This window comes from Erinaceus europaeus, chromosome 2 (assembly GCF_950295315.1).
Source record: "Erinaceus europaeus chromosome 2, mEriEur2.1, whole genome shotgun sequence".
NCBI lineage: Eukaryota > Metazoa > Chordata > Mammalia > Eulipotyphla > Erinaceidae > Erinaceus > Erinaceus europaeus.
Genome location: NC_080163.1, coordinates 110958534 through 110972409, shown reverse-complemented (window position 1 = coordinate 110972409; position 13876 = coordinate 110958534). Strand labels below are relative to the sequence as shown.

At 47.6% G+C, this 13876-nt stretch overlaps 1 protein-coding gene across 1 annotated transcript in view; it reads left to right on the top strand.

The window, feature by feature from the left end:
* The first annotated feature begins 258 nt into the window (after window positions 1–258).
* RP1L1 (RP1 like 1) overlaps window positions 259–13876 on the top strand; it is a 36289-nt gene continuing 22671 nt past the window's right edge. Inside the window, exons 1-5 of the mRNA XM_060171837.1 lie at window positions 259–816; window positions 2112–2247; window positions 4224–4529; window positions 5580–5726; window positions 6027–8369. Coding sequence (XP_060027820.1) covers window positions 259–816; window positions 2112–2247; window positions 4224–4529; window positions 5580–5726; window positions 6027–8369 — 3490 coding nt within the window. The remainder of the gene's footprint in view (window positions 817–2111; window positions 2248–4223; window positions 4530–5579; window positions 5727–6026; window positions 8370–13876) is intronic.

Here is a 13876-nt window from a genome sequence, read left to right as displayed (position 1 = left end):
AGAGGAAGGAAGGGAGTAGGAAGCACTGCCTGTCTTTACAGGTTCCTTAAGTAGCTTCCAGGCCCACATGGGAGGAGAGAAAGATCTGAACTCAGTTGGGGAGCCAGCTGACTTTTCTTCTCTTCTGTTACATGAACTATCTTATCCCCACACAGCTTAATGGAGAAAAGTTAGTACTAGGACAAACCCCTGTAAGGAAGAGAGAGGAAATGATGGCTCCTTCTCTGGATCTGTTTCAGCTGCCTGGGTCTCCATATCATGAATACCAACCCCAAGGATGCTCCTGTTCCAAGTCACCATGGATGCCTCCTGCCTGCTGTGGCCCGGATGTCCTCTGTCACCCAGGTCACACCGGCCAAGAAGATCACCTTCTTGAAGAGGGGGGACCCCCGGTTTTCGGGGGTCCGCCTGGCTGTCCACCAGCGCACCTTTAAGAGCTTTGGTGCCCTGATGGATGAGCTCTCCCAGCGTGTGCCTCTGCCATTCGGGGTGCGCTGTGTCACCACACCCCGGGGCCTGCATGGTGTCAGTGCCCTGGAGCAGCTTGAGGATGGGGGCTGCTACCTCTGCTCTGATAAAATGCCCCCCCGGACTGCCTCAGTGTCAGGCTCCTGTGAGGTGCCAGGAACCTCCTCTTCCTACAAGGCTGCTAAAGGCCCAAGGAGGCTACTGCTGGTTAAGAATGAGGACCCCCGATTCCAGCACACAGTGGCCCTCAGTCACAGGAACACTAGGACCCTAACAGCCTTTCTCAGCAAAGCCTCAGCTCTGCTCCATTTTCCTGTGAAGCAGGTGTACACAACCAGCGGGGAAAAGGTAAGGGGTCTAGGGCATATGAATGCCTTAAAGAAAATCTCCTTGACCCTCAAATCAAAATAGTAGGAAGTAGTATTTGTTCTTTAAACACACAAAGCACTTCACCTGAACCAGGTGAACGGGACTTGTCCACTTCCTACTCAGGAGACTTTAAGATCCCCACCTCCATTCAAAAGAAGAGCTATCCCATGTAGTTGGATTCCATAGGCTATTGGGGGGGCTGGGATTGCTATTTCATTCATTTTTAAGGAGCAGTGTTTGAGCAGTTATTTCTGGATAGCTGGGGGAACCTTTACTTAAGCTTTTAGTTCAGGTTTCCAGAGCCCCATCTAGGCCACACCGCTGCCATGGAGAGTGTTGGGGTGCTGCTTCAACACATGGCCTGACATCATGCAGCATCCCATGCAGTTGTGCTTCAGTGACCTGGGAGTCGATTTATATTTCTGAGTTTGAGCTGCAAGGGAGGCAATTCTTGTAGCAGTTGTACAACTTCCGGGGGGGGGGGATCTGCGCAGCTTTGAATGAGAGTTCACACCCTGAGTTTGGCATTTTCTTAGAGTCAGAACAGCCAGTCTATAGTCCTTGCATCCACGAGTTTCTTGTGGCACCTGTGAGAGTCCGTACCCTGCAAGGTATCATCAGTGATCATTCCAGTACCTGCCTGCTCACTGTGCTGAGTCATCCCCTTGTGGCCAGTTTATCATTGCTTCTCAAGCCAGCCAGGTCAGATAACTGGCCTCAGTTCCTGTCCTTGAGATCAATGACCTGCAAGCCCCTGAGATTTCATACATAGAATCAATCATGATTCAGTGCAGGACACTGACTTTTGCAGGTACCTTGGGCATGAAGGAATCACACATGGAATTCTATGCTTAAAGATTCATGAAAGGGCTGAGAAGCACAGATCGGGGTCTTAGAAATTAATGATTCCCAGCACACTACAGAACTTACCTGTCTGCGGTGGATACCTCTAATAATTGAGGAAAGGGGTTGATTGGAGAATGGGTTCTGGAGTAATTGAGTTCAGTATCAGCCCCCTACCTCTGCTGAGATCCAGAAGGAGAAAAGGGATCCTGTTATTAGGTTAAGGTGGGCCAGATGTGATTGGAAGGGAATCTCAGTCCTAGCTAGTGATGGGGCTGCTTCAGGAGCAGATAGGATCTTTTCCTAGGGTCAGAAATCTGGGCTAAAACATATAAACACCAGGAAAGAGCAACAATAGGGTGGGTCTTCCTCTCTCTGTGCATGTCCCCATGCTGAAGGGGGCCTCCCAACTCCAGACTCTCTTTCTGCAGGTGGACTCTCTGAAGAGTCTGCTGCATGGCCCCTCAGTGTTTGTGTGTGCTGGTCATGAGCCCTTCAGACCTCTGGCCATGGAAGGTGGCAGAAGAACTGAAACTTCATCTGAACAAACTTTGAAGAACAAAAATGGTGAGTGAGTTCTGGCAACCTGTTTGCACTGGGTGGAGACTGAATCGAGCTGGTAGGTTTCCCTTCCAGATGATTCAGGGAACCTGTTTTGGTCTCCCATTCTAGGGTAGCTTGGTTGTTTGGGTGGGGGGCAGTCTCTGTAGCCTCTTCTTTCTCATCAGTCTTAAGTGAGTTGAAAATTTGACTGGGAGAACAGAGATGATAAGTGATCTTGGAGGGGCCAGGTGGTAGCGCACCTGGTTAAGCACTCATGTTATAGTGCACATGGATGCAGGTTCAAGCCCCTGGTCCCCACCTGCAGGGGGAAATCTTCACGAGTGGTGAAGCAATGCTACAGGTGTCTCTCTGTCTCTCTTCCTCTCTATCTTCCCCCTTCCCTCTCAATTTCTCTCTGTCTCTAGCGAGTAAATAAATAAATAAATAAAATTTAAAAAGTGAACTTGAACTCTAGTTGTCTAGGATATAATATTAAATTTTATTACTATTAGGGACCGGCTTAAGGATCCTGGTTCAAGCCCCGGCACCCCCACCTTAAATAAATAAATAAATTTTATTAAGGGCCATGCTAGACATGGATTTATGGAAGCAATAGACTATGGGTAAATGATGTGTGATTCTTCAAAATCCAGGACTTTCTTAGATAGTGGGAGGGGGGGCGACTCTAAAACAAACCATAAACATCTACCCACTCATGGATCTATACATCCAGCCACATCTCCCTCCAAACAGACTTCTTTGTGCCAAATTCTAGGTCCTGTTATTAAAAAACAATGTGTTATCTTAAAAACACAATAAGAAACTGGAGAATAAAGGTTTCAGCAAAAAATTATTGGAGTGAGTGTCAATGAACCAGTTTTGGTGAGTAAACAAAATAACATCTTTTATGAAAACTGTGGAGAAAGTGACAATGATTTGGTAGTGGCAGCAGGCTAGATAATGGGGGATACAGAAATCCAACAATCAACCCCCCCCACGACAGCACATCCCCAGGTTCATTTGGAACTTGTGGAGGAGCTGTGTTAAGCAAAGCCTTCTCTTGCCTAGATGGATTCTTAAGGAAAAGTCTGCTGTCCTGTCCTGCTTTATTTTTTTTTTACTGGTCTCTTCCTCTTCTTACCCGTTCTTACTTTCCTTTTTTTTTTTTTTTAATTTTTGTTTATAAAAAGGAAATACTGACAAAAAAAACATAGGATAAGAGGGGTACAACTCCACACAATTCCCACCACTAGAACTCCATATCCCATCCCCGCCCCTGATAGCTTTCCTATTCTTTATCCCTTGGGAGCATGGACACAGGGTCGCCATGGGGTGCAGAAGGTGGAAGGTCTGGCTTCTGTAATTTGCTTCCTCGCTGAACATGGGCGTTGACAGGTCGATCCATACTCCCAGGCCTGTTCTTTCTATACATTTCTCTTTTTCATGGCTGGGGTCCTGGCTTGGCTATTAGGACCTGTTACTAAATGCCCAGGTTCTCACTTGCAATCATTCACCATCCTCAAATCTTGATGAGTGTTGATAAATCACCAATTGTTGCAAAGCTCTTTCTAGCTTGCAGTCATCTTTGTATGTTGCCACTTATTAATTTTTCTTTCTGTGTTGGGGGTGAGTGAGAGCACGAATAGATGGGTCACTGTTCAATCCTCCAACTAGGAGAATCTATTCCATACCAGGAACTCTTCTAGGAGTTGTACATGCATCTCCTCAGTCTGAATGAGTTTATCCCATAGACATGGCTATTCTTACTTTGCAGCTCAGAGACCAGTCAGGGTCAAAACTGAGTTTGTCTTGCTAGGCTATACTGGTTCACCAACTGGCAACTCTATGATTCACCTTCTAAAATGTTCCTGCCCATGCTGTTGATTTTAAAAGCAAGAATGTAGAGATTGTGAGAGCCTCACAACCAGCTGCTATTCTCCCATTCTGGGACTCTCTGCTAGCTCATCATCTTGTTCTTTTTTCTCTCTCTGCAACACCAGGGAGCTGGGGACCCAAGGCCAAGCGCAGCGTGATCCATGCCAGGACCGGGTCGGGAAGCAGGCCACGGTGGCCTTTCTTGCTTTCGGAGAATACTGGTCTCAGCAACCCCCCAGAGACTCAGCCTCAGGCCTGGCTGGACAAACATCCTCAGGACATGTCTGTCCCACTGGACCCCATGGTAGCTGGGGACAATGTGGAGAAGAAGGTCCACATGAACGAGGATGGCAGCCTATCAGTAGAAATGAAAGTTCGCTTCCACTTCCTGGGCGAGGATACACTCCTGTGGTCCAGGCTGACTGGGAGGGGCGGAAGGGAAAGCCCTGTCCCAGGGGAGGGAGACCCCTTTAATTGCACATGGGAGGCCCCCCCTGGAGGGGCCTCAGAGCCTAGGGCAGGGAGGGTGGTGCCCCTTGAGGCAGGATGCAAAAAGGCAGGGGATCGAGCCCAGTGGCAGCCAGGGTCAGGATATGACATCTGGATGAACCCCCTGTATACCTCCCAGAGAGAAGGGCTGGTTCCCTCAGAGAGGTCTGGCCTCACACAGAACTCCCACTCTGGGGTTCCTTGGGGTCAGAGGGATGCTGGCAGAAAAAGAAGCAGAGAGGACAGTGTCTTCCTATCTAGAGACAGAGCCCTAGAGGATTCTGACCCAAACTCATCCTGCTGCTCTGGTTTCCTTGAGGACAGCACAGGCAGCTGTGTCCTGCACCCGTCCCAAGAGTTGGTCTCCCCAATAGGAGCTTGTGACCTATCCAGGGCAGGTGAGGGCCCATGTCCAGGAGAAGCAGGGCCTGGTGGCAGGAAGGCCCTGAGACCTATGACTCGAGGTGCAGCAGGCTCACTTTATGACTCCTCAGTAGAGGCCTGCTCTCACCAGGGGAGGAGAGACAGACATGAACAACTGGGACAAAGCAGTTCTTGCAAGACAAGGACTGTGACTTCCTGTCAGAAAGTCAACCAGGGGGGAGGTCCCACTTCTCCCACTGGAAGGAGAGAGAACCTGCAGGCAGAGGGGAATGGACAGAACACATGGCACATCCTCCCCAGGTGTGGGGCTGGGGCTGGGATATCCCTGACTCCCAATAATGCTGACTCTGGGGGCACTGGAGGAGACTGCTTCCCTCTTTCCTCCTGCCACCCAGACTTGGGCAGAAGAAGACAGTGGGATAACAGAGTTGGGGCTAGATCTTCACCAGGCACCTCCAGTCTCAGTCGAGGGGCCCAGGGAGGCCTTCTGGGGCAACATCACAACCTACAGGACACCCACAGCCCCCTTGCCTCACCTGCAGCTGGGCACATGCCAGGGTCTCCCAGTCCAGATGGCCTAAAACCCCAGATTTATGCATACCCTTCAGGTGCCAGGAGCCAAACCTCTGGGGAGCTAGGGCCACCCTCTTCTGCCTCTATTCATTTCCAGGACCTCCAAGGGGTCAATAGTGGCTCCCTGAGCAATTCTAACTATTCATCTCATCTCTACCCTTCAAACTCTTCCTCTACTGAAAGTGAAGGGGGCCACAAGTCCAGGATATGCTCTCCAGCACTTACGCCTTCCATCATATCTCACTCTGTCCATTCACAAACTGGAAGCCTGGGTAACCTATCAGAACCTTCTAGGCTTCTGGGCAGTCAGGGCCCTTCTGCTAACTTAGTATGTGGCAAGTTTTGTCCCACACCTCCAAGGGCACGACTCCATGTGGTGAACCCCCTTTCATGCAGCAGTGAGCACAATGGTGATGACCCTGACACTTATAGGGGATCAGGTGGAGGCCACTCAAGGGACACTAGGTGTCTATGCCCCCCAGCCTCTGATACAGGGGTCACCACAGGGAGAATTGTCAAAGCTAGTGGAGGGTGCAGCCCCTGTCAAGGCCCCAAACAAGAGGACATGAGTGACATGTCCTTGGGCACCCTGCCCTGTGCCTCACCAGGGGCCATGGTGCGTGAGTGGTTGAGCCACATTCCAGAAGAGCCATTGCTTGTGAAAGCTGAGATGGTCGACCAGACCTTGGGCATGATCGGTGTAGACTCAGGAAGTGTCCAGGAGGACCATGCCATCAAATGTTCCCCAGTAGGCCTGGGGAAGACAACTCAGGTCAGACAGCCATCCCTGGAAGGGGTTATCAGTGAGGACCAGGAACCAGGGGCAGTCCTCCCTATGGCTGGAAATGCTGGTCTATACTCAGAAGGGGGCCCTCCACCCAGTGGAGTTGCAAACACACCCCAGGAGGCTGGGGTGGGTAAAGAAGCAGCTGTAGGTGTGGAGGGGCTGCCTCCCAGGGTCTCTGCCCATGCACACATCATTAAAGTGCTGCTTGACTCCAAGCGGGGCCGACCTAGCAGCTTGCCTGAAGTGTCAGGTAAGCAGGCCAGCAAGCTCAGCCACTCAGCCCAGGCCCTGGTTACTTGTCTGGCCAACCTCCACTTCTTTGACCAGGATCCAGTTTGTCCTGCTAACCAAGTGAGGTTCACAGACTCAGCTCAGTACCAGGAGCTTCTGGGCATATTCCAGACCCTGTGGATGGGGGGTACGTTTGGTCTGGGTCAGCCAGAGTGGTGCGAGGTTCCACAGGGCCTCAGGTCCCACATGGAGACAGAGGATCTCACACCCACATCCTCCTCTGGTGTGGATGTTGGTAATGGCTCCGGAGGATCAGGGGAGAGCAGTGGCCCTCTGGTCCCTGAGAGGATAGAGTTGCCTTTGAAAACCCCCAACCTTGAACCCAACTCCAGAACCTCAGAGAATACCAAGGATCCAGACAATCAACAACTTTATGCACCTGAGGATTCCCCTAGCTCCCAAATGAAGACTCCTATCTCTCATGAGTTCAGAGCAGAGGGGGGCCATGTGGTGGGTGGTGACCTGGACCAAAAAGCTGATACCATGCCAGATGTGGAGGTGCAGCTAGAGAAAGCAAAGGATGGAATGGAAGAAAAAGATTCACAAGGAGAGAATGTCAAAGGGGAAGAGTCTTCAGAAGAGGGAAGGGACTCAGGGCAGGAATTGTCAAGGACTGACTCCCAGGACAGAGAGGACACACAGGGCAGAGTGCAGGAAGAGGAAGCAGGAAGAGGCCTTGCCTCCAAGGTGACCCCAGATCCTGAGGTGCCTCTGCTCCTGCCCGCAGAGAGGAGAGAGAACTGCCCAGAGTACCCTAGGAGCCTCAGTGAGAGACACTCCAACACCAGCAGGAGTCATAGTGACCCTCGCATAGAAACTGATGTGGACAAGTTGTCAGGAGAATGGGAGCTGGGCTGTAAGTTCCCCCAGGCCCAACTCAGTCCTGGGACCAGCGAGAAGGGCCCTTGGAGGCCTCGCAGGCCATCCCTAGACCCAGACATCCTCTGGGTGTCCAGGATGCTGAGGAAGATGGAGAAGGTCTTCATGGCCCACCTGGCCGAGTCCATGGCTAAGATGCGGGCCCGCTGGGACCTGCAGGCCTGTGAGCTACTGGACCAGATGGTGAGTGAGCTGCAGCAGGACCTGGGCTGGCGACTCCAAGCTAGCACTGACCAAGAGCTTCGGAAGATTCAGAGTCAGGTGGGGGCCAGGCTGAAGGCCAGAGAAGCCCTCCGGTGGGAGATGTCCCTACAGACAGAGCAGCATCGCCATTGCCTTCAGGGCCTACACAACCTCTGGGGGGCTCCAGCCCTCAGCCTGGATGATGGAGCTCTGGGGGTACGGTTGGGGAGAGAGATTGCGGGGGAAGAGTTCTGCCCCTGTGAGGCCTGTCTGAGGAAGAAAGAGATCCCTGTGACCCGGGTCCCCATAGACACCATGGGGACAGCCAGTGCACCCATCACAAAGGCTTTTGACCTGCAGCACATTCTGCAGAAGAAAGGACAGCCTGCAGAAGAAGGTGCAGCAGAGGGGGCCCCTGAGTGGAGAAGAGACAGAGAAGAAGCACTCCAGAGGGCAGAGGAGGATTTCATTGATCAGAAGAGAGACAAGACTGAGGATCTCCCTATTGACAGTGGCCCCAAGGAGCCTGAGGGGGAGGAAAAGGGCCTGGATGAGAAGCAAGAAGAAGAAGAGAAGAGCTGTGTTGTCCAGGTTAGTTCAGAGGCTGAAGCTCCAGAAGGAGGTAATCCAAGTGCAGGGGAACAGAGTGACAATGCCCAAACTGCCAAGATCCTGGAAGCAGAAGGTAAGGGGCTGCAGGGGCTGGGGGGAAGTCAGGGAGAAGAAGTTGGCCAAGGGCAGGGCCTTGAAGCTTCTAGAAATAGCAGCCCAGACCCAGAGGGGTTACTATTCTCTGGCCCAGATGGAGACTCCTCCCAACAGAGGTCAAGCCAGAAAGCAGGCCTTCCCTCCTCCTCCTCTACTACTTCTCTGGGGAACAGCTCCCAGATCTCTCAGAAAGATTCTGAACCACCTTCCAATGAGACTTGAGGAGCACGGGAGAAGAGATAAAAAAGAAACCCAGTCTAGAGAGTTCCATTCCTGAGTCAGAAGGAATACTTTCAGGCTCAAGGACACCAGAGAAAGGGGCAGGCAGAGGCTCTGACTTAGAAGCTGAGAAGGACATTAAAAGTTTTGAATTCACAGAAATGAGGTTTGGGAATCTCACCAAGGACAAGGCAGAGGGCTTTGGCCAAGATGACTTAGATTTCTAGAGCCTGGGCTTCTAGACAGCCATAATCCTGAAGCTCTGCTTCTGTTGGTATTTTGTCTGCAAAGCTGAGTGCAAGCATGGAGGTGACAAAGGGCAAGGGGAAGATCTGGGTCACCACACTGTCCCTGGAACTCAGTGCTGGGACTTTAGAGGACACACTGGCTCAGCCCACACCTCATAGTTATCTCAGACGCAATCTGGATCTGTTCTCTGAGGTCGTCTTCCATCTGCTCGCGAAGTCCAATAGAATGAAACTGACTAGAAAATTTCCAGAAGGGCTTTTTTTCTTTCCTTCTCTGTTTGTTTTTGCTAGCAAATGCTTCATTTCTTGATTATTGATCATCTGTTACTTTTCTCCTTGGTGTCTCTTGGCTCTCACCTCAATTGACTTTGAATGGGTCCCCCCCCCCCCATCCTTAAACAGATTTGGTGATTCAGCAGATGTGAGTACCAGGGGAAGGTGGAAGATTCTAGAACCACTGGATAAAATTCAGTTGTTTCCCCAAATCCCTAACTCACTTTTTAAAAATTGGAGAACACACAAAAGCAGGAATACAAGGATTTACCCTCACCTCAAAACAACTTATGTTGGAAATAAGAAATATTTCCTTACCCTCTCATTTCTAACCATTTGATGGTTAAACAAATCCCTATATATAAATGTCTTTGTTTCACCTAGTGCAAGAATTCCATCTTTTAATCTCAAAATTACTATACACCTATTTTTTCTACCTAGATAGTAGTTTTAATACCCAAACAATACATTATAAGGATATAAAACATTTTCCCCTTTTTGTGCACGAGGCACTGAGGTCCCAGCACCACCATCAGCCAGAACTGAGCAGTACTCTCATCTCTCTCTCTCATTAAAATAATAAAATTAATTAAATAATAAAATAAAACAATAAAAAACCAAACAAACAAAACCCCATTTCCCTGTGTTCCTACTGTTAGCCATTTAGATGGTTTCTGCTTTTTTGCTGTTTTTTTTTTTTCTTAAAAACTCCTTTTCCCTTGAACTGAAAACTATTTCTTTAGGTTATAGTTCCAGGAATACAACTACTATGTTAAAGGGTATTATTTTCTTACTAGTTCTAGATATATTACTGCCAAATTGCTTTTTTTAAAAAAAAAAAAAAAGACTTGGACTAGCCCTGTTGGAAGACTGTATAGAAGTCCTGAAATAAATAAAAATGGAAGTACCTTAAGATCCAGTGGTACCACTCAGGTATTTATCCAGTGGACATTCAAGCACTGATTAGAAGGGACATATGCACCCCTATGTTCATAGCTGCGTTATTCACAATAGCCAAAGAGTAGAAGCAGCTTAAATGCCCATCATCAGGGGACAAGTGACTGGCTAAAGAAGTTATGAGATACATATTTCATAGAATATTACTCTACAATAAAAATGATGATACTGTGTCCTTTGGGATAAAATGGATGGAACTGAAAGTGATTATGCTTAGTGATATAAGTAAAGAGATGAAAAACAACTATCAGGTGGTGAGAGGGTGAAGATACAGAACTTTAGTGGTAGAAGTGGTGTGGAACTACACATTGTAATATTACAGTCTTGTAACACTATTAATAACAAATGAAAAAATAATAATAAAAAAGGCTTTTTACTAATTTACATCCAACCTCTCTCATCAGTGTTTTGTATTGCTCTTAAATAATAAGACATCTTTCATATGGGGGGGAGAAGAGTACCTCATTTTAATGTAGGACTATTTAGATATGTTTGATTAACTGTGGGACTGGAGATAGTTCTCAATTTTCAAAAAAATATTTATTTATTCCCTTTTGTTGCCCTTGTTGTTTTATCGTTGTAGTTATTATTGTTGTTATTGATGTCATCGTTGTTGGATAGGACAGAGAGAAATGGAGAGAGGAGGGGAAGACAGAGAGGGGGAGAGAAAGAGAGACACCTTCAGGTCTGCTTCACCGCCTATGAAGCCACTCCTCTGCAGGTGGGGAGCTGGGGGCTCGAACTGGGATCCTTACGCCGGTCCTTGCGCTTGGCGTCACCTATGCTTAACCCGCTGTGCTACTGTCTGACTCCTTTCTCAATTTTTTTAAAGTATTTTTTTTCATGCTATATATGGATGCCTTTTGCCCATTTTTTCTACTGGGATCTTAGCTGTTAAAAAAAAAATTCATTTGTACGTGCCCTTTAGAATGTAAAAGACATTGCAGTTGTCACTCTGAAATGAGAAGCAAGCTGGGCCTGTCTGGGAAGAAGGAACTCCTGGGTGGGGCAGAATTCTCTGCTTCTCATTTTGGCTCATACACAATCACTGTGTGTGTTCAGAGTTATTACAGTGTGGGCCTCGGTTACAAGAACAGGTATTTTTCACTGGTTGTCTAAACATAGCCACTTTCAATTACAGTGAAAGTTGAGAGCAAGCAGCGTCTACATGCCCGTGCTCATCCTTTCAGCTTTGTTTCTGAGTGCTGGAGGTGCTCTTAATAAAATGTATATGTTTTTAAAATGCCTGTGCAGGTGGTTCTCTAAAGTTTTCATGGTAAAAATGTATATATACAAATAAGGAGACAGGTATATGCCTCTACAGATATATAGAGATGCAGAGATTCTAGACAGAATTCAATGGAATTGACTTCTTTAAGGTTCTTGATATCTTGTTTTCTGCATATCTATCATCTAAATATCTTCTATTATCTAACTATATCACCTCTCTGTGATTATGACAAAAGCATACTTACCTCACACCCCCCCAAAAGTGTATATTAATTCTAAGTAGAAGCTAGAATAACAGTTACTAAGACTTATCTCCTTTTAACTTTATGCTACCTATGCTAATACATACATTTTGACCATGTGTAATAAAATTTAAATAAGGCTAGTCTTTATGCCTAAAACTACATAAGACATAAATGACTCTTTTTAGTATTTCCTACATGGGGAAATAGACATATAGACATTAATCATCCCATTTTACAAACTAAGAAATCTAGGACCAGAAAACTCATGTACACTCACTTGTCTCAGTAAAGGCAAAGCTAGGATTTAAACTCAGATAATTCTGATTCTAAAGTCCATGTGCTTTTCCATTGTATCATATTTTCCTAATTTCCATTTAGGTTCCATCAATAAATGACTTATCTAAGGCCTGTTAACACTTTGTTGGATGAATGGGCAATGAAACAGTAAAGACTTAGGAAACTAAATTAGATGGGATTTTTTGCTCTACTGATTGCATCATGTTCTTAGTAATGGTCTACTTATGGACAGACATCAAGGACTGGAGATAACCTGGTTTTGTACAGCTGTGAGTTAACACTGAAAAGTTATCTAGCTGCAGGATTCTCCTCTGAGTGACAGACTCACCTGCTTTAAGCCCTCAAATATTTGTCCTTTATATTAAAAAGTGGTGGTTAATGGAAAACTCATGTGTTTTCTTTTGCTTGTAGAGAAAGAATTCCAAGGTCATCTGCTTAAGTGGAGATTTTTGTCTCTTGACCCTCTTCCTTTTCTATAGCAGCCATTTTGTACAACAGGATTAGGGTCTCTGACATTCAGTACTACTGACAAGTGTCCTGTCCCTGGTGACAGGTCTGTCCCTGAGTTACAGATTGATGGCCCCTCACTCAAAGTTACACCAACATACTCCCAGCATTAGAGGAGAGGCCAGCTAGTAGCCAGTGAGGTCTATCCTGGAAGTGAGCAGGAAAGGGAGTGAGTGAAAGGAAAAGAAACCAACTCGTGTGCTGTCCTTATTGTGTAGTTGGGGGCCCAGAGACTCCAGAACAAAAGAATGGCCTGTCAGTGACTGGCATGCAGAGCCCCCAAAACTCATAGCCCACTTCCAGGCCCAGAGGCTTTTGACTTGATTGATCCAAGTCCAGGCTCCAACATAACTGCTTGTCAGATTCTGGGTATCCATGATTCACCTAAGTATCCTTTTCCAGGTGACAAGACCAAGACCTGACTTGAAATAGTGAATCACCTGGATCTCATAGCTGACACATGACCCTGAAAAACCAGACCCCAGGTCATTCCCAAAGCTGTGGAGCACAGCCGCCAACCTGTCCCCCCTCCCTAGCACACCCTTGCCCTCTCCCCAACTCCCTTCATCCAACTGTCTCCCTGGAGAGAGAGGTGGCCCTTATGGGATGTCTAGCAAACCAGATTTGCCAGTCCTGAGGTCATGAAGTGCTTTGACATAAGTGTATCTTGGAAAAAACCTGAGATTTGAAAGATTTCCAAACAGATTCTTGACCATGGACATCTTGTGCTATGACCATCATGGAAGACAATTAGTTTCAAGAAAATGACAGCTTCCTCTGAAATGCTGGTTCCCAGTGTTTAAGCACCCTCTTTTTTTATATATATATAGAAACAGAATAATTGAGAGGGGAAGGGGAGAGCACAGAACTCTCTGAAAGCCTCTGACCAGAGGTCAGGATACCCTGGAACCTGAGGGGCCTTCTCTGAGCCTGCTTTATGGTAACTAGACACCACATTTCTGTTAGATTTGAACCCTGGGGACTCTTGGGACACTGTCCACCTTGTTCTGAGGGTATAAGTTTCCCTACCTTGCCCAATAATACCTGCAGGCATTTACTAGTTGCACCTCTAATCTGTATCAGGAAAAAACTTTTGTGCACATGGTATCTTTTAATAGCAGTCATACTCTCCCAGGGCTATCTATCTGGGTTAGAGGAGAATCAACCAAATATGTAGGTTTTGAAGCCAAGATCTGAACCCCAGCCTGACTCTCCCAAGCCTGGCGTCTATGCTTCAAGAATCCTCTGGCCTCAAACCCTGGGCTTTGATTCAAGTTCCTGTCTCTCAGAGTGCAGCACTAGCGACAGCCAGATTGGCTGCTTTGCTGGGTGTCATCCCTGTCTGTGTCTCCCCAGCTCCAGAGTTGGCCCCCCTGCCACCTGTGCCAGCCTTTCATGGTAAGAAACAGAGGCGCATGTGTTCCAGTTCTGGGCAGCTTTAGATAAGCACTGAATAACTCTTTCACCTTGACTGGGGACATGGGGCACTGTAGTGCCCTGATGTTGGC